Below are 23,244 nucleotides of genomic sequence, written 5' to 3'. Positions count from 1 at the left end.
CCGTAATGTTAGTTAACAATTACTGCAGAGCACGGGTTTATTCTGGGCTGTTCCACTTTCCCCAGAGCAAACTACCCATTTTCAAGCTCTGTTTAAAGGGCAAAGACTGCCTGTTCTCTTTGCGAGAATTTGTTTTAAAAGGTTCCGTTTAGCTTTCAAAGGATACATTCATCTGCCGAGCGATGAGATTTTTTATTAAGTGAGAAAACCAGGGGAAAGATTTCCAATGAGAGGGGCAAGCAGGAAGGGGTTAAAAGCTGCCTGGAAGCCTTTTAGGAAGTCTTTCTTACTTAATGGACTTGGCTGCCGTGCTTCAATGGTTCCTGGCCATGTGGAACCGGGCAGATCTCACCACCCTGCCTTCACAGCTCCTGATGTCATGCTAATGCCATCTCAGCACCACTCGGTGCCAGGGGAGAACCAGCTGGCACTGGATGGCTCCCTGGTTCCTGATGGCGTGTTGGGATGCAGTCCTCCACCTCCTGATGTTGGGACCTGCCAGCTTTCCCGAACAACATCTGGCCAGAGGCTGCCAGTGTCTGACTGCCTGCAGCACAGGGCTCTGCAGTGCCCCGGGCTCCACTCTCACCCTCCGGTAATCCAACAATTTCTCTCTCTCCTGCAGACCCCTTTTATAGTGCTTTCGGTACAGGTCCTTGAAAGCCCTGAAATGAGTGCAGCTGCACAGCCTGCCAGGTAGGTGCCACATGGGAATGCTGTCTGTGGAGCTACATAGTTGAACTGTGCACATCACAAGGCTTTTTTAGTTAAAGAGCTTTTCCTAGGGAAGAGAGTAACTTTTCCGAGAGGGCTGGTTCCTGCTAGGCTGTGCACAAAAGAGAAACAAAGAGGATGATGTGAGGTAATGAGCAAATGCTCAGGAGCAGCCCGTGAAGACCTGGACATGCTTAAGAACCTGTCTTGCTTCCTGTGGGGTTCAAATACCATAGCAATGCAGCTGTGTGGAGTCCAGACCCGATCTCTGTTCTCCTGCTCTGCATCTTCTTAGTTTAAAGAAACAGCGAGGGCCAACTGAGGCACAACATTTTACGTGCTTCTTTCAAATCTGGGATTTAAACACATCAAAACAAAGTAGTGTTTTGATGAGCTTAATTATGTAGTTATATATGATTTCTTGCAGGATGTTCAGTTTCTTATCTGTGAAGCATCTTTCCCCCGGTAGGATCTGAAGACCTGGCAAGTGCCTATGTGTCCTGCAAGTCACACCACGGAGGGACAAGACCCCAGGGAGAAGGTCGGGATATGGCAGAGCTGTTTCGTACCCCCTTAGGTGAGAAGGCAAAGCCTTCCACCCAACGCCAGTTTTGTTAATTAGTAATAGAGTTTTTCCTGGAGATACCCCGATCTATCGCTTAATGGAGTTAAACGTGCTGCAACCCCAGCGAGCGCGACCAGGCAGCCCTGCAGACACAATGGGCGCATTGTTTCCCTCCGGACCCGACCCCCCCTTTATTTAGAAGATGGGGGGGGGGGGATTCGCTTCACCCCATTTGGCCTCTCCCTCCCACGAGGGTGCGGGGCCGGGTGAGTGGGTGGGTGGGGGACGGGCAGAGGCCCCCGGCACTGAACGAAAGGGTTAAGTGCGGCGGGGCCGCGCATGGGGCGGGCGGGCGGCCCCTCCCCGCAGCCCGGGCAGAAGTAGCGCGGCGGCGGCAGCGCGGCGGGCAGTGCCGAGGCGGCGGGACCGGGGAGGACGGTGCTGGTACCGGTACCGCTGCTGCTGCCCGCCCCCGCCGCTCGGGCAGGCTTCGGTGAAGATGGCGAGGACGGGGGAGCGGGAGGGTGTGCGGTTGGGGTTAATGGTGGTGTTGGTGGTGCTGGTGCTGCCCGCCGCCGGCCGGCCGCCCGCTTCCTTCCCCAGCGATGTGAACGGGCACAGCCTCCACCCGCCCTACTTCAACCTGGCCGAGGGCACCCGCATCTCCGCCACCGCCACCTGCGGCGAGGAGGCGGTGGGAACCGGCAGCCGCCGCGCCGTGGAGGATCTCTACTGCAAGCTGGTCGGGGGGCCGGTGGCTGGGGGGGACCCCAACCAGACCATCCAGGTACGGACGAGACGTGGTGGAGAGCCCACGCACCCCCTCCGAAGCTTGGGGAGCCTCACGGGGCTGGCAAAGCCGCTTCTCGGCTTCAGGAGGGGGAGCTGTGTGCAGAAAGGTCCGAGCCCCCCTTTGTGCTCCTGTGGCTATCCCTCCCTCTTCCCACCTTTGTTTTTCGGGGTGAGAAGAGGCAGAGGCCGGGGCTGGGAAGGGCAGAGGCTGCAGCAAAGAGTGGGGTAGCTCGGGGGTGGACGAACAAGCGGGGTGCAGAACCCCAAGACCTCGCACATCCCCACTTATCTGCCCTCTCTAGCTGGACCTCGTACAGAGCCGGTGTCCATCGAGTGGTTGGTGGGATGGGGGTGAGGGGGCAGAGGGCAGACCCCCAGGGCATCTTCCCCTACCCAGGTCTGTGCATTCGGATCCCATCCCAAGCCCTGGAGCAGTGGGGTGATGAGACGCACGTGTTCCTGCTTTCCCAGGCTTGCCAGAAGTTGCACTCGTGAAACACGACTAGCTAAGTTCCCATGGCATTATTTTTAAAGTTGTGAGTTCTTTATGTTTACAAAACTCTGGGCAAACCAGCTCCTGAATTATCTGCCAATCAGGAAACTGGTACTATAAACACGATAATATTTATCCGTATGGATCTAACTCCCGCCATTCCCTGGGTTGAGTTCAGCGGAGCATTGGGATGAACAGAGGAGGAAGATAAGAGGGTGAATTTTACAAGCAAATGTCAGGTGACTTATCTCAGGAGTCCCATTTCAAGTGGACCAGAGGGAGTTTGCAGCCAGGAATGTCGATGGTAAAAGCTGCTGTGCAGTTTAACATGGATAGCTCTCTTGAAGAGAGGAAAGAACAGTTGTAAACAGGCTTGTAAAACACTACTTTTAGTTGCAGGAACTCCAGCCCCACTGCCTCCCTCAGGGCAGCCCAAGCTGAGAACAGCTCTGCTTGGAAATGCTTTGCAGCTTGAAGTTTGCCACGGAGCTGCCAGCTCCTGCTTGCCAGCATTTTCTGCTTGTTGGTTACGAGATTTACAGAGCCAGGTCACCTGTTGCCGTGGAGCTGTAGGGTTGTCCTGGGTTGTACCTGACAGCAGTTTGTCAGTCGAGCCTTTCTTGGCTTTTTGGTTGGGGTGGCATTGTTACAAGATGATCTCTGAAGCAGTTTTCTCATTCTGGACACATTCTTCTGAACCAGTCCTGTGCTAGGAATTTTGTGGCTGTTGTGTGGTTATAACATGGAATTCTGCCCTGTTTGTGGTGGGAATTGTTGGGGATGTTACTGGATGACAAAAAGCTGACATATCCTCCTCTATAAAAACTGACACCTTTTAAAGTGATCCGTTTCACTTGGCTGTGCTGTCAAATAATGTAACTTGGATAAGCTTTGCCTTGAGTTTTAGTAGGAGGAGGTTTCCAGGGACCTTAGTGTAGTTGTTGTGCCTACAGTGAGGCACAGGTAGTATGGAAGGGTGAAGAAGTAATTGCTGCTCTGTGCACTTGCAAAATGTGAATCATCTTCCAAGCAAAACTGGGAGAATAAGACTGCTTGGAAAAGCTGGCAAATGTGGATATACATTTATCACTCTACATCTGTCCACTTGTTCCGGCCACACTCTCCTGGTTTACCATGACACAGAGCACTAAGGGTGCAGGGGACTAAAATAAACCCTCCAGACTATACCAGCTTTGAGGGCAGTTGTAACTCATCTTTCCAGGTCAGCCCTTTCCTGGCAAAGCAGGGTGTGCACATCCTCCTGGCTTCTCCCCAGGGCTGAACAGGACTCCTCAGCTGTGGATTTGTGCAGTGACCCCCTCCCATCCCCTGGGACAGGGCTGCTTTGATCTGAGCACCACTTCCCAGGCCAGTGGTCTTGGGGTCTGCCTGAAAGCTTTAGAAAAATCCTTTTGTAGTGGCTCCTTTCCATGACCACAGGCAGCACCTAAAAGGGAGGGGAGGAAACAGGAGGCATCAGAGCAGAGGTCAGAGTTCCCAATTCATCCCCTTTAGGGGTTTCAGCACCACCCGGTGACTAAAGCAATGAGGGAGGTGGGAGGGAAGTGTTCAATTTGAGCAGACTGAAATGACAATAATGAGCTCCACATGCATCTGCTTGCTGCCTGCATGTCCCACCAGTCCCTTGCCTTCCCCATTCACCTGCTCATTCATGGTGTAAAGGGGGGGGGGTGTCTGATTAAAATGCCTCTTGGGACCCTCCAAGACATTTCCACACGCAGTGATGATGAAGGGATGTTTGCTTGACTAAAGACCTAGCATAAACATTAATACAGTCGTCCAGTCAGTTCTCTTTTTCTGCATGTTTTTATTTGACATTGTAAAAGACTTTTGGGAAAGGGAGTTAATTGACTTTAAAACATGATAGTCTTAAAATGTCGATAATCATTGAGATTTCTGAAATAATGCTGCCCTGAAGACGCTTGAAATATTTTTGGCACAGCTTGTGGGAAGGCTGTAAACCTTTTCAAGGAATTTCCTTTGCTTTATTCAGGGCTCTTTGGCAGAAGACAGCATTTCTAGCTGTGGGGGGCTTTTCAGTCTGCTAGGATGTGATACACAGCAATGCTGAGGTGTGCTGAAAGGAACTTGCCATAGAAGTTTGCTTTCCTTGTCCCCCTCACTAATCAGCATGGGAAACCTGCTATAATGAGGATGTCTTGAAGATGAGGCGTAAGAGATTCCAGGTTTATTTTTTCTGATCAGGCTTTACCAAAGGTGCTTGCAGCTATTTGTCTGCCAGGACAGAAACAGCTCTGCAAAGGCAAAGCCATGTGCTGGTGTTCTCCATCCCACCCAGCTGCCTGGGGGCTGTTCTTGGGACCTGCCAGAGCTGGCAGGGATTGTACACAGCTCTGGGAGTGAGGCAGGCTGGTAGATGATTACTTTATTTCAGGAGATTAGTTGTGTAACAATACCAGAAGTTTCTGGCATTAATTGAAGCAATTACAGACCTCAGAATTAAAAAAAAAATTTGCAGCAAACCTCACAGATTTTGGTGCTGCTCCTGCTGTGTTTGCACGTGTTCCCCAAGTTGTCTCTGGCTCTTCCAGGAGTTGGTGAGGTGAGGTCTGAAGCTCTTCCATACCTGACTGCCTCTGAATTAAGTGGCGTTTGCTTTTGGTACCCTGCTATTTGCCCCAGTGGTTCTTCAGCCCATGGGCTGTCTCTTGTGCTTGGCAGCAGGGAGATGGCTCAGCCCCAGGTTCTCTGTGGTTTGGGTGACAGCACTGGTGTTGTACCTGTGTGTGTCTCCTCTGTGTGCTTACATATAAGATGGCACTGGGCTTGGGTGGGTTAACTGAAGACGTGGTTTTTAGAACCTGTTGCTGTTGCCCACAGAAAAGACACCTGGTCAAACAACACCTGCTTAGCTCTGGGGACTGTGGCTCCATCTGAGGACAGCTCCAGTGACAGCTTGCCAGCATGCACTTTTCCTTGTCTGAAAGACTACTTTTTGGCTCTCATTTCCTGCCCTACTTACCTCATCCTCAGAGACCCAGGCTGGGTCACACTTCCTGTGGTTTTCTGATAAATTAGACCCGGAGAGCTGAGGTTGGGTCATGGCAGGGCCAGATAAACCGGGACAAAGCCATCTGCTGTCCCCAGGCAAGCTGTGCCAGCGGGGTGCCAGGCTCCTCTTTATGCTCAAGGGAAACTTCAAAGTCCCCAGTGACCTGAACAGGATCAGGGCTTGCAGGTCTCTGGAAGCTGCCCCTCCATTCCCTCCTCCTCCTTATCTCTGCCTCCCTTTGGAGTTTGCTCTGATAGTGGCAGTTTTATGTTCTCTGAGCTGTCTTGCAGCTTCTTGCATTGCTGAAGTTTTTTCTTTGCTGTACCTTAGTGATCTCCACGCCTATTCTGCTCTGGTAACCTGCTGTCTCCACTAAGCCTGTGGCTCCCAATTGCTTTTTAATTAAAATCCTCTGCTGATGGCAGAATTTCTCTCTTCCCTCTGGAGCCCTGACGGGCTGTGCGGGAGGTGCCTGAGCTGCTCTGAATTAGGAAAAGCTGGAAATTCTTCTCATTGGGTTTAGGGCTGTTTCCAATGAAACAATTACTGAACAACTGGTCTAAAAGAAGAGCTAATTGCACCTTCAACAGCGAACTTAATTCAGCTGTTGGTGTGTTACCAGCCAACACTCTGGGGCTGCTCAGGAGTGGCAGATGGGGGATAACGAGAGCATTACAAATGGGGAGCAGCTGATTTGAATTTTGAGTCCCCTCTTATTAAAGTTGACTTCACTCAGTGCTTGGTTCCAAATGGTTTTTCATATCTGTGGCAAGAATTTCAAGTATGAAAACACCTTTTTTTTTTTTTTTTTTTTTTGTGTTACTTATCCCCATTTTGTAACCTTGCCTTAGTTTTTACCCCCACCCCCCCACCTCAGCCTTGTGTATTGTGCAGCAGAAATTTCCACACAACCTGTTGCACCGGTTCCCTTTAAAGGTTTGAGCTGAACAGTTGGGTCAGTTTTATCTGGTCTGCTCTCCCTCCTCACACAGTGCATGTTCAAACCAGCCTTGTCCTGGCCCTCTGTTACAGCAGGAGCTCCCTGCATGGCTGCCAGGGTTATTTGGGTGATTTTAGCTGACTTTTTCTTTGCCCATGTTGCCAATCTGCTCTTTTCCTATCTCTAGAGGAGTTAATTAAATGGTGGTGGTGCTCAGGACAATTTGTGTTGCATAATTGCCTGCAAATAGCCTAGCACATGGCTGTGGGGAAGAATGCTGTGAAATCTCTGTTTCCTCTACACTGGGATTCCTCCAGAGTTTGGGAATCTGGAAAATCACACGTTCTGCTGTGGCTCTGTCTTGCCTCAGAAAGGAGATTGCTTGTCTTGGGATCATGTACCTGGTGTAAAATCAAAGCTGGCTGCAGCTGGGATGGGTAAGAGCAGCTTGCTGGCCTGGGGATAACTCTGCCTCTAAAAGGAAAACTGCCTGTAACACAGTTCCCTTCTAAGATGTCTGTAGCTGTAATTTAAGAGACAGAAGAGTGGCTCCACAAAACAACTCACCAATTTCTAGGGCTGTTTTACAGGTTTCCTTAAGAGTGGGTCAGGTTTGCTTGTGCATTAATGGAAAAGAAAGAATTGCCCCTCACAGCTCAGGTCTTTGTCTGATCCTGCTCAGGAGGTGCTGTTAAAAGCTGCAGAGCTGTTTTCTCTGGCAGCTTGTCCATGGAGCTGACAAAGCCACCCTCACCACAAAAGCAAGGCAGAAAAGTGATTGGAGCTGTGTCCCTGGCCAGCTGACAGCTGGGACTGTCCCTTTCTGGCCTTGCATTGCAGCATCACCAGCAAAAGGAACTTGGCTGCTGGACTATGAAGCTTGAAAATGTAGCTGAAAGGACTATAAATGTGAAATGAATAGGTGGACAAGAAACAGATTCCAGGGAGCTGGGCAGAACTGCCAGGCTGAGGCCATAGGATTGACTGAATGGTTCAGGTCAGGATCTCTGAATGTCAGGGGGAGAGTGAGTGGCAGCCTCAGCAGAGGAACTGCTGGCCCAGAAGCTTGAGCTTGCAGTGCAGCTTCTCCCTCTCCCTACTTTTCTACATGTGGCAGTCAATTCTTTGTGTTTTGGGTCCCTTTGCCAGCACCCAGTGTGTATCTGAAATACAGAGATGATTCTTAGAGCAGGTTATGCACTGGGTGGTGGTTGTTGAGTTGTTGAGCTTTTTCATGTTGCTTTTTCCATCCATGTTTGAAATTGCAAGCAAAAAGTTTATATATAGCTTTGCATTATCAGGCTTGCATCCTAGATTTTATGAACTGCTCTGAAACCTGTCTGCTTTGTGCCAGGGCTTTCTGGCTACACTTACATTTAATTTTTTGTGCTTTCCAACAGGGCCAGTACTGTGACATCTGCTCCTCTGCAAACAGCAACAAAGCCCACCCCATAACAAATGCCATCGATGGGACAGAACGCTGGTGGCAGAGTCCCCCTCTCTCCCGGGGGTTGGAGTTCAACCAGGTCAACGTCACTTTGGACCTTGGACAGGTAAACCAAGGCTTTCTTGGTTATTTTGGGGACTGTGGTGGTAAAGACCTGCTCCTCTGCTTCCAGAGTCCTTCAGTGGTCCTTGCTGGAAGGGAGAGACAAAACTTGCTCATTCAGGGCAGGAGGGTGGTTAAAAAACTTGGAAGGGAAAACCTCTTGTCTGTCTGTAGTATTAATTGCAGTGTACAGTATTTGCTGGTACTGTTTAGGTTTTCCCTAGAAATTGAGTCATTCACAGAAGCTGCAAGTGCCTTTCCCTCTAGAGGGTACCCACCTCCTGGAGGGGGATGGTTTGCAAGGCTTCAACCCACAACAGAAAAGTACAGCCCTGAGGATTTTCAGGCTGTGCTGTAAAACTTGAAGTGGTGTCATTAAAACCCTAAAAACTCCTTGCTGAAGATCTTCCTAGGAAAGACAAAGAATGGCAATTGATGTTTGGTCTCTAATGCTGGCAAGTCAAAGGGAATTAACATTGTAATAGCTCTGGCTGCCAGCCCCCAGGCCTCCCCTGCTCCTATTCATCTGCAAAACCATCCCTCTGGAAATGGGTTATTCTCTCAGACTTCCCTCAGAGCTTAGAGGAAAGCAGCAGAAAAGGTGTCCTGGGCTCTGCTACCAATCCTGCAGCAGGAGGGATGAAGTTGGATCCTCCTTGGAAGGCTGACAGGGCAGCTCAGGGTTGCTGGGGGCCTCTGGCAGCCTTTGAACTGCTCCTTTATTTGGGAATCTGTTGCAGTGATTTAAAGCCTTTGGGCACTGAAGCTTTGTACTGACCCTGCAGGTGATTTTGGTGTTTTTTTGGTTTTTGTTTTTTTTTTTTTTCCACCCTCTTGGGTGGTGTAAAGGTTTGTTTGTCATTGCTGTTTGTGAGGCATCCAAGATGCACAGCTACAGATGCCTGGGATGTATTGATGACAAAATCCTTCTTTCAGAAGCTTCAAACACACACTTTAATCCCCAGGACTGTCTCTGACCAACTCACTGCCTTTGGAGCTTCTCAAACACCCCCCACCACTTTTGTTCTCTCCCATAGGAGAGTGCCAGGGATCTGAAGCTGTGCCATACACAGCACCAACAAAATATCTCCTAATACCCTGGGCACAGTGTCCATCACAGAATAAATGTGTGGGCAAAGCCTCCCGGAGCCTCACACAGTCTGCTGATCCTGTCCCCAACGTAGGTGGCATCTGCTGTGTCCCTTAGGAACTTCCCAGCTGGCAGGGATGTGCTGGGTGGGTGGATTGCTTGCACTCCCTCCTCCCACCAAGGGCCAGCCTGCAGCCTGACTTTTGGGTCGCTTATTGCTCCTTCTGGAAAGGGATTTTCAAAGCCCAACTTTTCCTTCTCTTCCTTGTCATTCTCTGTGACAACTTTCTGTCTTCAGGCCAGAGCTAAGCCAGCCCTGCAAGCTGATGTATTCTGCTCCCCTTCAGAGCCTGCAATAACTCAGGGTGTGTGTGTGTGCAAAAACTGGAAGGGGTATAAGTTTACCTTCTTTGTCCTTCCCTCCTCTCCAGATCTTCCATCTGCATTGTTTTTGGTACCCTGGCAGGTGAGACTGAGTGTGCCATGGTTTCTGGGAGACTGGCAGCAGAATCCATGTGGCTCTGGTTTTGCAGTTTTCTCACCTGGCTGGGAGTTTCTCTGGAATTGTTGCTCCATAGAAGCACAGGCTAAAAGTTGTGTTTTCAGTGGCTTCCTCTTTCTACATGCCATTATTGTACCTAATTGCTATAATAACCTGGTTATCCTTCTGTTGAGAGTCAGTTCATTGCTTTTCCCTCCTTTGTTTTGGCAGGTCAGGCAATAGAAGCAAGATGAAATGTTACAGAATCACTAATTTCCTCCTTTTGAAGTTGAGGCTAGTTGAAAGGATGGAAGATTCTTTAAAAAAAAGAGCAATTCTTGAGACCCAACAGGCTCTGCAGGGCCAGTGCAGGATCAGGCCAGGGTACCTGGCAGCCAGGTTTTGCAAATTCCTTGGATACCTGTGAAACAGGGCAGGTAACACCCTCAAAGGCATGTCTGAGAGGAAGGCTTTTTTTCTTTTTTTTTTTTTTTTTTTTTTTGCTGGCAAACAAGGCCTCTCCTTGCTCCATGTAACCCTCCAGGGAACTCGTGGACCAATTAAGATTTAATTTAAAGGACTGGCAGCTGCTGAAAGCTTTTGTCCCTTTGGGGGCTCAGGAGTGCTGGTGTGGTGCTTTGGCAGGAGCACTGCAGGGGCTGACACAGGAGGTTTTGGTGTCTGCCCCCTCCTTTCATCCCTCCTGAGCTGTAAGTGCTTCATTACCACCTAGAATTGGGTTTCTCCAGCTTTTGGCAAGGCTGTGGCAACTGGGAGAGGAGCAGTTAATTAAGCAGCCTCTTGGGCTTTGCTTTTGCTGGCTGGGAGTTTGCTCTCCTCACCAGGATGTTAAAATCCTTTGGGAAGAAGAGAGGGAGGAATATCATTCATAGCCAGCAAATAAGTTAAAGAAGGGCTGGGGCTGGCCACCCAGCTGGTGTGAGTCTATTAAACACTCACATCATGTCATCTTGGTGCCAAGCAGTGGCCTAATCCTAACAGCTTCATTGGGAAGATGGATCAGAGCTCCCACCCCAGCATGGGAAGAGATTGTGTCTGCTTATCTGCTGGGGGGGTGTTGGATCTGAATTGTTTCCACTGGTACCCTGGCTGTTCCTGCCTCCTTGGGGAGGGATGGTTTATCCTTGTCGGAGTTGATAAGGTTGGGAAAAGCTGGGAGGGGAGGAGGAGTTGCTGAAGGTCTCGTGTCAGGCACAGGAGGGAAGCTAAATGGATTTTAGGAGCTGCTGGGGACTGGAGGATGAAGGAATGTTGTTTCTTTCTTGGTTTTAATTGTGGCCTCGTGCTTAAAGGGTTTGTATGGTTAGCCTGAATGGCAGGGCCACTGCATGGGTTTGCTGCAAAAATACAGAATTATGGTGCCAGGATGAAGGACAGTTTAGGTTTCACAGGGTGGAAGACCTGGAGGGTCCCAGGCTCTAGGAGGACACTGTGTCTTGTGGCATTGCTGGACAATCTGGATGTGTCCCCAAAACCTATCTGTCCTGTTCTGCCTGCCTTGGAGGGCACAGGCTCATGTTGTGACTGAGACTTCTAAGCTTCCCCCACCACTGCTGAGCTCTGAGCTCTTTCCTCTTCTACTTGGAGCCTTCACACAGCTGGAAATGAGAAAGTGCAGGGACAGGGGACAGTGACTCACTGCCACCATGGGAATTATCCCTGTGATCCCACTGTGATTTAATGCTGCAGTGGGTGGGAGGGGAGGAAAGGCTGGGATGGAAGATTTTAATTTTTTTTTCTCCCAAGAAGGTCGTTTGAGTCAGAGCTGACAAAAATCAGGAGGTCTGAAAGAAGCATGAATGACTGGCCTCCTGCCAGGGCCTGATATCTTCCTTGCATGAAGGTGAACCCAGGCCAGCCCTTCCCAGAGATGTTTCTGGATAGTTGATGCTTTGTGATAAACTGGATGGAGAGGAATGCAAGAGCAGGAGCTTCGTGCCAGTGCTTGCTTGTGGTTCATGACTGCAGTGAGAAGGTGGCTGGAGAGCATCCTCCAGCTCCCCCATCCCTGTCCCAAGAGTCTGCTGGCCCCAGTGACACCAGAATTTCAGACTGAAGCTTTGCAGGGAGTGTTGATTTACATCCCCAAAGGTATTTCATTCGTACTTGAGTCAGGAGCAGGATTTATGTGTGGAAGCCTCTCCTTAAGGAGTAAATCAGGTCTGGCAGTGCCTGGGACCCCCTGCTCCAACCTTGTGTCCCCTCTGCCCTGCTCACGGGCAAGAAGCACCCACATCCTGTCACCTCTGCCACTGAGGAGCAAAGAGACAGCTTCTCCTGTCTAGGGTGATATTGCTTAAATTGCAGCTCCCCTTAGGGCTAAAAAAGGGGAAAAAAAAGCTGCATTCGTGAAGATAGAAAGGAAATGAAAAGGATTGTGAGCTGAGCCCCCCGGGGCAGTCTGAAGGTTGGGTTTATAGTGTCTGCAAGATGTGTCTAGGCAAGGGGGTAGATCAGTAGCTTACCAGGCTGCCTTAAATTACCTCTGCAGTTTTCTAGTCACTACGGTGGGATCTGCCAAAGTCACCATTTTTTCTGACCTTATTGAGCTGATTACTTGCCAGGTTTCTCCAGCTCCAAAGTGAAGGTGTTCACTGGCACAACACACACTGGATGCTTCAGCCCTTGGCCAACAGGCTGCTATTCTTTCAGTGTGAAATTTGTCTCAAAAGGAGTTGACTATTTTTTCTTTGGATTTCCAGGCCATAAACCTATTTCCATTCCCACTTACACATGCCCTCCCCACCCTCCCAGGATTTGCTTTGCACCCAGGTTAGACATGCAGAAGGTTTGGGGGTTCTGGGTATGTGGCTGAATGCCTGACTTGCATGAACAAGTCAATCCTTCTTGTGCAAACTGATATCTTGTTTATGAATATTAAATTCCTACTCATCCTTGGTAGATGTGGGTTAGGTTTTGTCAGTGAAAATGCCACCTGGCCCAATGCTAAAAGAACATCACTTCACCAGAGCTTGGTGCCTTGTGTGTCCCAGTGCTCTGGAATGTTCCTTAACCTGTTTCTGGCTTTCCATTTATTTTTATTTGACTGAAATAATCATGGAAGCTGCTGGTGGAGATCTTCAGGAACCCTCTCTAAAAGGCAGAGAGGAAAATTTCCTTGGAAAGCAATGGGCTGTCCCCTTCTGTCCCCAGCAAAAGCCTTTAGCACCCAGGTGAACCTGATATTTATTCCCTGAACTGAAAAATCCTTGATAAGTAAACTCATGAAATCCCAAGGGAAGGCTTCTGGATTTGGAGCATTTGTCCCAGTGGCTGCTTTCCCCAGGCTTGGTGTGGGATAGGGGTGATGGTCACCCAAGAAGTCTTTTCAGCTGTAAACTACATAAATTCCTCCCTTCTTTCACCTTCTTTCAGTTGCTGTGAGAGCCCTTGGCACTTCTGGGTGCTGTAGGTGCTGCATCCATTTTCCTCTGGGGCTTCCTTGGTCATTCTTGCTGTACATAGGGGAGCCTTGGAAGGAGTCTTTCCTTGCCCTTGGTGGGGGGAATGTCTTCTCCATCATTTTCCCTGGAACACAAATGCCCAGCTCTCCTTCCTCTCAGGGCCACAGGCTGCCTTATCTGTCTGGTATGGTTTTTTCCACAGAGTGTGGCAAGCATGGGTGTAGGCTTACATTTTTCTTACATTTCCTTTTGTACATAGTTTTCACTTAATTTCTTCTACTGTGAGGACTACTGGGTCTTCACTTTGCTGGGGCACCACTGTGGGAAAGGGGTAGGAGGGCTTAGTGGCATTTATTGTGAGTTTTTGCACCTTAAGTCAAGGGCTGGGGCGTAAAATCTCTAACAAAGACATTCTTTCTCCAAATTGTTGGAGCAAAAGCAGAATTAAAAAGAAAGCATGTTAAGCAGGCTGAGCAGAAATCCTTCTTGATTTCAACAGCTGAGGCTGCACTCTCTTCTCCTCTGTAGAGGCTTCTCCAGTTGCTATAAAATTCTCTCAAAAGTAGTTCAGGATCTCAATGAGAGATCATTTACAGGCTTCTGAATCTTAATTCCCTGATCTGAAAAGGGCTGTGACTCCCCTTTAACTGCAGAGCCTGCTTCTTCAACTTTGAAGTTGCCCTAACCCCAGCCAGCTTTTTTTTTTTTTTTTTTTTTGGGGGGGGTTGTTGGTGCTGATAAAGGGGAGATTTTTGCCTTTTCCTGGCCCTTCTTGACATTTCTGTGCTCTCTGCCAGCTCCCACTGGATTCCTGGCTCCAGTGGCTGTGCAGGAGCTGCTCAGGTGAGTGGGAAGGGAGTGCCTGAGTGTTCATCCAGTGGGAATCTGGCTCCTCCAGCAGCAAGAGCAGACCCATCCTCTCCTTTTCAAACAGCCTTGCCAAGTTGGATGCCAACTTGACTCTTCCCCCTCTTTGTTAGTGCTGCTGGTGATTGCTGTAAGGGAAAAAATTGGGCAGAATGTCACTTTAGGTAAATCAAGGCTGAGATGTGGATTTTAATTGTACACTTTGTTTATGTCCTGAACCAGCACTGCTTACAACCTTTTTTTTTTTAAGGTTTCAGTGAATAGTAGGTGATATTTTACTTGTAACCTTTGATTCCCAAAAGGTCTGTGAACACAGGGAGAGGGCACCCAGTGGTGCAGGAGGCTCTGGGTGGATCACTCAGCATTGTGGCACTTTTTGTAGCCTCCCAGGAGGGTGTTTCTGCCCATCCTTTGCATCTTGTACAAAATGACCCTTGTGGTTCAATGGCTTCATCATCCAGGGGGCTGTGCTTGCTCTGCCTGGACCTGAATGAGTTCTGGAGAATTCAGGTGTTAAAATAAGCCACAGCCTCCCCCAGAACAGCTCCAGGTAACAACTGATGAAAGGATAATTACTCTGCTTCTAAAAAAGCGCGTGCAAGATTTCCACTAATTCCTCCTTAGATATCGTTGCCTATTTTTAATTTTGGCAGGAGGAGAAAGGAGGAGGCTGATGGTGAGGTCTCCTGCCATGGAGCTTCCCCTCCCAGCCAGGCTGCCCAACTCCTGCTCAACTCCTTGGATTCTTCAAAGATTAGGAGAAAGCCTTCAGGGGGAGCAGGAGCTGGGGAGAGGTGAGATGAGCTGGTGGATTTAGCTTGGAATGAATAGCTGGAAGGCAAGCCTTGGAATTTCTTACTGTTCTCCTGGAAAGTCTCTGCTTGGCTGGGCTGGTAAAGAAGGTGCCTGGAGTCAGGGGTGAACGTGTGCCGGGACACGTGCTCCAGGGGTCAGCTCTGTCTGTCCTCTTTGTGGTTCTACCAGAAAGCTAAACCAAAGCAGAAGCCTCCAGGTCAGAGCCCTGTTGTGTTTTCCTGCTTCAGGCTGGTGTTACAGGGGGTGTTTTGTGAAGCTGGAGAGGTTCATGGCCCTGACACGGAGCGAGCTGGCATCCAAGGAACTGTGGTAGCGCTGTCTGCACTTGGGTTTGTCCTCCTGTCTCCAAAACTGGGAATGCTGCATCCATCTCCATCCTTTTGTGTGCACAGCCTGTGTGCTGGAGCCTGCACAGCAACAGAATAAGAAGCACAAAGTCCTGAGCTGACAAGAATGGTTTCTTGAGTCAAGCCCCCAGCAGAGCTCTTGGCTTGGCCCTCTGCAGCCCTTCTCCTCTCTCTGTTCTCTGCCTTCAGCAGGTGAGAGCATCTCTCAGGCCTGTCCATGAACTCATGTCCTGAACACACACCCGAGAACGTGCTGCTGAGGCTGAGGGTTGGGAGCTTGATGGTGGTGCCAGTCCTGCTCTTCATTTGACCCAGGCATGGGCTGGGGGACACTCATGCTGTGGCATTGCTCAGTTGGTTCAGTTCTTGATGCTTGGCTTGACCATGATGAGAAGCCCCTCAAATGGGCTGTTCCTGCTTGCTGGGCCAGGTTTCCAGGAGTTGTCCTAGCCCTGCACGGCTCTGTCCTGGCTCGGATCCACCAGGCTGGCAGGGAGGATGCTAAATACACTTCTGATCATCTGCCTCGTCAGCTTCTCTGCTCTTTCAAGCCTGTTCTAGCCCCCTGCACCTTTCTTTTGATGCTTTACCAAGCCTGGCTCAGCCCTGCTTTCATCTCTGCCTTATCCTTATATTATAGTCATAAATGTGAGCCTCCGGGCCATGCCCAGCCTTGATCCTCAGCAGTTTCCTGTTTTCTGGATCCAGGGCTCTTCAAATTCCAGACCTCCCCTCCTGTGTGTGATGCCAAGCAGTGCAGTAAATATAACTTTGCTTCCCATCTGATAGAAAATGAAAGGGAGAGGAGTAGGAAGACACAAAGTGAGAGGCTCATGCCTGATGTGATGGGAAGGAAGAGTCTTTCTTTCTAACTGGTTCATGGGTAGGCTCCAGCTAACTCTGGGGAAATGGGGCTTATTCACACAGAACTGGTAGCTGAAGCATGCTGGGTTACAGCAGAGAGACTGGAGCGGGGATTTGTCATACTGGGAGGTCCAGAGAGGAGGACAAAGCTTTGAGAGAGTGCCACATGGATGACTCCACAAGGTGAGGGTAGCACAGTGGTTTGGGGCCACTTTGATCACCAGAGACTCAGACAAGGATGGGTGGAGTGACATTATTCTGTGCTCTGTAGAGGGACTTGCCAAGCATGACTCTAAAAAAAAACTTTGTTAACTTGAGGTCACTGCTAAGGGAAGGTGGGTCTGGAGGGTGCCAGCTCCTGTCTGTGCACCACAGGAAGCAACAGAGCCTGTTCTCTCCAAACAACCCCAGCCTGGCCCCATGAACACTGCTTTGGAAGGACAGGCAGAACAAAGGGTCAGGCTGTTGGTGTAGTTTAGGGACTCAACATCCATTTCCCTTCTCATTCCTCTTCTGACATGGCTTGTATTGTTCTCCAGGTGGGCTGGGTATCACCTGCTTGATGTCAGCCACATCCCTGCCAGTCTGGTGGTGGCACTGGTAGGGTGCCAGGTGGCAGGGATGGGGACATTCTCCTTCATGACAGCTTCTGGCAGAGAGGATGAGCAGGTAACAGAGGTCAGAGCTGCTGCAACACGAGTTGCTGGGGCTTCTTAGTCAGAGCTTCTGGAGGATGGTGTTAGGATGTCAGGTGGACCACCTTGTTCTTCCCTCTGTCAAATAAAATGTTCACAGGAGCTGTGACCTTCCTGGATGTGACAGGAACCATCACACCTTTTGTTTCCAGCCAGGTCTACCTTGAGGAGCTGTGACCCTGCCAGCAGGGTTAAATGAGCTGAGCTTCTGTTGCACTTGTATGTGTTGCAGGGTGTACCTGGTTAGCTGGAAGTTAAAAGTTTCCATTAGATTAAGTTGCTTTTATGTTTTTATCCTGGAAGATCTGCCTGTCGGTGCTGGTTTTTACTCTTGTGTACCTGTGTGTGCTGAAAACCACGTCTGTGATGGAGTGGATTTATTGGCAAAGCCTGTGGGAGACTCTGCTCTGCTCCACCTGAGAACAATTTTGCAGCTTCTGCTTGGCATCCTGAGTCTCTCCAGGGATTTTTTGCATCATTTGTGCAGTGCCACGCAAACAGCCAGACCCTGAGAACTGCCACGATTTTTCACACGTGCATTTAGTGTTGTTCTTTCCCAATTCTTTGCCTGCTTTGCTGCAGGACTCTCCCTCCCTCCCAGCTGAGCTCTATTTAGGGGCTCCTGTCACTGTGGATTGGAGCATGCCCTGTGACCAAAAAACACTTGGCATGCTGCTGTAGGCATCTCTTGGATCTGGAGAAATGCAGATGATGCCAAGCCCTGATGGGAAGGGGAAGAGAATGGCTTTCTGGTATTTGCACATAGCTGCAAACTGTAAACACAGACTCATGACTGCAAACAGAAACCTGGATCACTGGCTTCATCATGACTTCACTGTTGTTGTCCTGGCTGTTTGCTAAAGCTGTTCCTTAATCCTTTTCCAGGCTTTTGCAAAGTCTGCATCCACCCAAATTTAGTGGGCACAAAGATTTTGGCTGAACTCCAGGATGGAGTTGATTTTTTTCCTTTTTTTTTTTCCCTCTTCACCAGTCATTGCTTGGAGTCCACTTGCTTCAGGTCTCTCTAAATGGGACAAGGAGGCTCTTGGAGGACTGGGAGTATAAAACCCATGTTCTTGTGAGCCTTGTGTGGCCAAACAGCAGGAAGAGGAGCAGTGCAGAGGCTGTAGCTGTGGATCCATGCTGGTGTTAGCATTGGGAATGTTAATCCTGGTGGCCCTGCTCTGTGGTGCTGTGGGCTCAGTGAGCCCAGCTCTGAATGGCAGTGTCATGGGGAGGAAACCTGCTGACAAATCCTAACCCAGGACATGGTCATCATGCAGATTTTTAGAAGAATAAACCTGCTTGCACGTGTCAGGTTGGGTTTTGTTGGAATCTGCTAACAACTGGAGGTTTAAACCCAGCTTGCAGAACCATCAGGATTACAGAAAAGCCATGTGGCTGAAATGTCTGGAAGTTTGGTTCAGTTGGGTATGATACAAGGGAGATGTTTTTCCTGTTGGAACTGGGTCTTCTCTGGATATTTGGGACCTGGAGCTGCTGCCTGGGTGTAGTCCAGAAAGGGACCTTCCAAAACTCCTGCCTGGCGCTGCAGATGGACAAGGTAGAAGAAAGGCAGAACAAAAATGGCATTTGCCACCTCCTAGAGCTGCATCCAGAAGCAGCCAGAAATAAGGTGTCAGAGCTGGACCATCCATCTTCTCTTCCAAATCCAAGAGAGGAAGGATTTAGGTGTTCTGCTCTGAGGGCTTGGGATTCCTCTGAAGTTTGAGCCATTAATCTTTGGCATTCAGCCACGAAAAATGAAAAGCCTTTCAGTGGCTTTGGTGGCAAGCTGGGACCTCTCTCTTTGTGCCAGCTTTTAGCTAATTCATCCTCTTCCATTTCCTTCCTCTCCTCACCCTTCCCATGTACTCAGGTTTGGGGCAGGATATCCACCCCATTCAGGGGAATGGGGGAAATATCTGCTCCTAGGGTGGACACTGGCCAAGGTTGCTTTGTTCTCCTTGCTGCTGAAAGGACAGCCCAAGGAAACCCTTGGAGCAGAAGCTGGCATGTGACTCAGAGTGGATTTCCTGCAGCTCTGGAAGCCAGTGAAATGCATGACACTGGGATTTTTCAAATTTTTTTTTTTTTTTTTAAATCCCATAAACACAAGGCTACAGAGAGGCTGGGTCTGAAGTCCTTTCTTGGATGGGAAATTGCTGTGTCGCAGCTGTACAAGTTGTGCCTTGTCAAGGTTAAATCAATCTTGGGTTTTTTGGGGACTTTTTGTGTGGGGTTTTTTTTGTTTTGTTTTATTGTTGGTTTTTTTTCCCTTCGTTTTGGTTTGTTTTTTTGTTTTTTTTTTTTTTTTTAGAGTAATTGAGACCTGAGCTTGTGACAGGACTGTGTTTTCTAGGAGAATTAAGTTGTGTCATTAAGAAGATGTTGTAGCTGGTTGCTCTTCTCGCTGATACCCCCTGCCCTGCCTTTTTGTAACAAATCCAGAGCTGGAATGATGGTGGCAAGAAAAAAAATGAACTGCAGTGCCTGGGTTTTAACTCCTTGCTATTGCCAGTGCAATAATTTCCAGGGTTTATCAGCTGCATGGAGAGGTTGGCACTGGGGCTGATGCTCCAGCACCTTGCTCTGTGCCCTGCAAGACAGAAAATTTGACTTGTTTGTCATCGTGGGTCAGCTGGCATTGATCTGTGTGGATGCTGTGTTGTGCTACATCACTGCCCCAAGCCCTCCAGAAAGCTCTGGGAACTTTGCAGACATTTAGTTCACGCTGAGCCATAAAAAGAGTAGGAACTATTGCAAGTTTCTGGAGCCTAAGAAACAAAATCCTATTTGTACCCTATGGATGGGAAATAATTTCTTTTCTCAGTTTATGATTTGGCCAAGGTCTTCCTGAATAAATTTAGCAAATCAGCAAGGATTTGGCAGTACTGAAATGGCTCTCATTATAGCTCTTTTATGGTGTTTTTTTAATATTATTTCTAGTACTGTTATGGAATTTTTTAATAGTATTTCTAGTACTGTAAGGCCTAGAATGCCTGGTCATGCAGCATGTGGAACTCTGGCCATGCTCTGCAGAGCCTGTCCCAACAAGGTTGTGGTCCTGGCTGACGTAGCTATGCTTGTAAAACCCTGGGTGTAAACCATCCTACAAATACTCTAAAGCAGAGACAAGCATTCTTTTGTCTGACTTCCCTATTTCAGTTGTAAACTGGCTCAGGAACTCCTAAAAATATTTAAGTTGTCCTGCCCAGTGAACCTGGATGGGTATAACTAACTCAAACATCATAGAATGTACAGTTGGGAACATTTGTTTGCTCTGGATGGTAGGAATGTCCTTTGAAAATGTGCTATGTAGGTATGAATAAAGGGTTTTTCCACTCCCTTCTCCAGGTTTCTGAAGACCAAAGTCTTGAAACAGCTTTGGCTGCTAAGCTGTGCTGATAAGATACACAGCAAATGTGTTTGAGAGCCTCATGAAGGAACAGAAACTCCTGGGCTGTTTGCTTTCCCCTTAACAGTGTGAAAAATTAATGTGTCTTGTTAAGGAGCCTGGGGAATTGTGTGCTCAGAGTTAAGGGCTGCACAGGAATATTATTCCTGGCTTGTGGTGTCACTGGAGCTGGCAGCTGAAACGCTTGCTGCAGATTTACTGGGTAGGAGACTGAAGCTTGGTGTGGGCTTTGCAGAGCCCCAGTCATTGCAGTTTCCTTTCTGGCACCCTCCCTCTGAGCCTGGTACAGAATTGGGATAGCTTCTCACTACACTAAGTCCCATGTTGTTTGGAAACAGGGTTTTTTCTATTAATATTCAACCCAGTAATTTGAAGGAATTATTCTGTTCCCTATTTTGCCACTGCTTTGTGGTGAGCTTGACTCATGGGCATGAGTCAAATCTCAGACAATTCTGAGGGTTTGAGGGGTGCAGGCTGGGAGCTTGGGGTGAGTCAGGGCTTAGAACATCATCACCATGAGCCAGAGGGGGGGCTGTGAAAAACAGGAGCAGCATCCTTTGTTTTACACCAGTGCTCCCCTTGCCCAGCCCAGCATCCGATCTGTACCACCCCATTTGTGCTCAGCTTAAATTCTCCCCATGAGCATAAGCACTGGAGACTGTTCCCTGGAGGTGGTCAAGAGTGCACAAAGAAATGGTGAGGAAGTTGTGTGTCACCTGTCATGTCAGCAAATCTGGGCATCCTGCACTGACAAATGCAGCCAGGATTCCAATCTGTTCCAGCCCCCAAAGCAGGGTGAGGGCAGGTGTAACCTGCACAGCAGAGAATCAGGTTTGCTTTCAGGCAGGTGGATGGATGCTGCAGGCAAGACCCATGCAGCTCTGCTTTCCTTTTTGCTGTTTTTTTTTGCCAGAAATACTCAAGGGGTTGCCCCAGGGCAGAGAAGCAGTTCCCTCATTTGAGCTGGGGGGTTTTGCACCATGCCCTGGCATCTACAAACCCATCTGCTGAGAGTCCCTTCTATGGGCGGCCCACTGGACATATCCTTCATCAGGCTGTGGCCCCATCAGAACAATAATGCAGCTACTGCTTAAAAACTTGTTTTTAACCTCCCAGGTAAATGACAGAGCTGTGTGGTGCCCCTCACCTTGGACTCAAGCCATGCCCTCCCTCCTTTCAGCACTGGTCTTTCAGTGGTGTGTGCTTACACACCCAGACCTTTTATCTCCACTAAATCAGAGCTTTCTTAAGCCATTATGGGGTTGTTTTTTTTTTTTGTTGTTTTTTCTGTAGCACTCCCCTTATCTCTTTTCCTTCCTAGGGCTGGGCAGGGGGAGTGGGGAAGCAGGAGGGGCTGAGCAAGCTGTGAATGTGTTTGCTCTGCAGTGATGCTGGATGGCTCATGGCAGCAGGCACGACTGGGAGCAGGAGGAGCACCTGTAGGACTGGTGGGGATTTCCAGATTGCTGGGTAGTTGGGTTTTTCTGCAAGGCAGGTCTTTTTATTTATTGTTTTTCCAGTGTCTGAGGCAGTAGATTTGTAGTGTGTCGGTGCAGAGCAAATCTGCAGTTTTTCATGTGGATGTCAGGTGGTGGAAAGGGGCTAAAAAGTGGCTTGAAGGTCCCAGTGAAGTCTGTATGGTCTGTATGGTCTTTTCTCTGCTTTGTCCTTTTTTTTGAGCTGTCAATATAAGAGTACTGTGAAATCCTGGTAAGTGCTCTCAGTAATAGCAGGCAGGCTGTGGGACCAGTGACCATCTCCCAGCTTACAGCCTGGTGTGGCCTGGGAGCTGGGACAGGACTCTGCTCCAGCCTTTCTGCTGTGACTTTTGGTCACATGCAATGCTGTCTACAGAGGTAACAAGGCTGAGCTACTGCTCAGGTCATGAAATTACTGTTCCTGATGAAAAATATTGCAGTTACTTCCATGTTTTCTTTCCTTTTCCTACTGTAGGAATCGAGTGATGGCTTTGGGTAGATGAGGTGCTCCAGCTTTAGTGGTTGTAAACTGGTGTGCCTCCAGTTTAGTGGATGGTTGGACTTGCTGATCTTAGAGGTTTTTTTCCTCTTGTTGATTCTATGATTCATGGGGTGTAGTTGCCCCCTGGCAGCCCTCAGGCTCTGGATCAACCTTGTGCTCTTGTCCTCTTGTGGTTGAACCTGCAGGAAAGCCTCTGGGGTTTAGGGCTCCTCCTTGCAAGGACATCTTAGTTGCATGTTGACCCCGAGCTCTGGTTCCCCACAGGTCTGTTTTCTGGATGGGGCTTTCCCATCCATATTGAAAGGCAGGAATTCCACAGCTGACACCACCTTTGCCCCATGCTGTAGCCAGAGGTGAAGGTTTGGGGCATGATGCTAAGAGCTGCATCTCCCAGTGCTGCTCTGGGGGAAACCAGTACAACACTGGGGTACATCTGGATGAGATATGATGCCCGCTGTGGTGCAAGCAGCTCTGTGGTTGTGCATATCCTGTGAATGATATGCAAATTGCTGCATAGCAGTATAGGCTTTGCTCAGTTTTTAAGGCATCTGACCTTTCTTTTGCTAAGGCTTTCAACAAGCCAATTTACAGTCTGGGAAGGGACCACCCAGAGTCTGATTTCATGGAGCAGGGGGGAAGGAAGGGAGGGAGGAAGAGAAGTTGTTCAAAGAGTGAAGGAGATGCCATTACTCCTGTGTCCAGTATATTGATTTCATGAACCGTGAGGCTGGGAGTCAGATGCCAGTCTGCTTTGCTGTGATCTTAGCAGAATGTGACCCCTGTCCCTCAGCAGCAGAGCCAGGATGGAGATCCTGTTTCCCCAGGCAGCTCTGATTTCTGGAGGCTGTCAGGGGGATGGACCCTGTGCCTGGGAACACTGCTGGGAGGCATTGCAGGGGAGGCTTTGGCTGTGCCTGGTGGCCACACCAGCTAACAGAAACACCCACCCCAACAGCTTTGGAGATGGGTGCCAAATGGTGTGGATTGCTTGTAGCTACCCTGTTAGCGTGAGTGGCGTTTCCCTCCCTTCCTTTGAAGATGATGATTCTCTTTTGAAAACAGGAGGTCAAGAGTCTGGTCTCAGACAAGTAGAAAGACACTTATTTACAAATATTTATCCTGGGAAATGTTTATAAATCTCCCCTTGGGAGCAGAGCCACACAATTAGGGTGGT

At 49.1% G+C, this 23,244-nt stretch overlaps 1 protein-coding gene across 3 annotated transcripts in view; it reads left to right on the top strand.

The window, feature by feature from the left end:
• The first annotated feature begins 1,721 nt into the window (after positions 1–1,721).
• The window catches only part of LAMA5 (laminin subunit alpha 5), an 88,615-nt gene continuing 67,092 nt past the window's right edge, over positions 1,722–23,244 (top strand). For all 3 annotated transcript variants that reach the window (XM_030463266.1, XM_030463265.1, XM_030463264.1), the window contains exons 1-2: positions 1,722–2,066; positions 7,939–8,091. In XM_030463266.1, the coding sequence (XP_030319126.1) occupies positions 1,779–2,066; positions 7,939–8,091 (441 nt within the window). In that variant the 5' untranslated portion in view covers positions 1,722–1,778. The remainder of the gene's footprint in view (positions 2,067–7,938; positions 8,092–23,244) is intronic.

The sequence above is a fragment of the Calypte anna genome, chromosome 20 (genome assembly GCF_003957555.1).
Source record: "Calypte anna isolate BGI_N300 chromosome 20, bCalAnn1_v1.p, whole genome shotgun sequence".
NCBI classification, from domain to species: Eukaryota; Metazoa; Chordata; class Aves; order Apodiformes; family Trochilidae; genus Calypte; species Calypte anna.
Note: the sequence above shows the minus strand (reverse complement) of the source record. Positions and strands in the feature narration are given on the sequence as shown.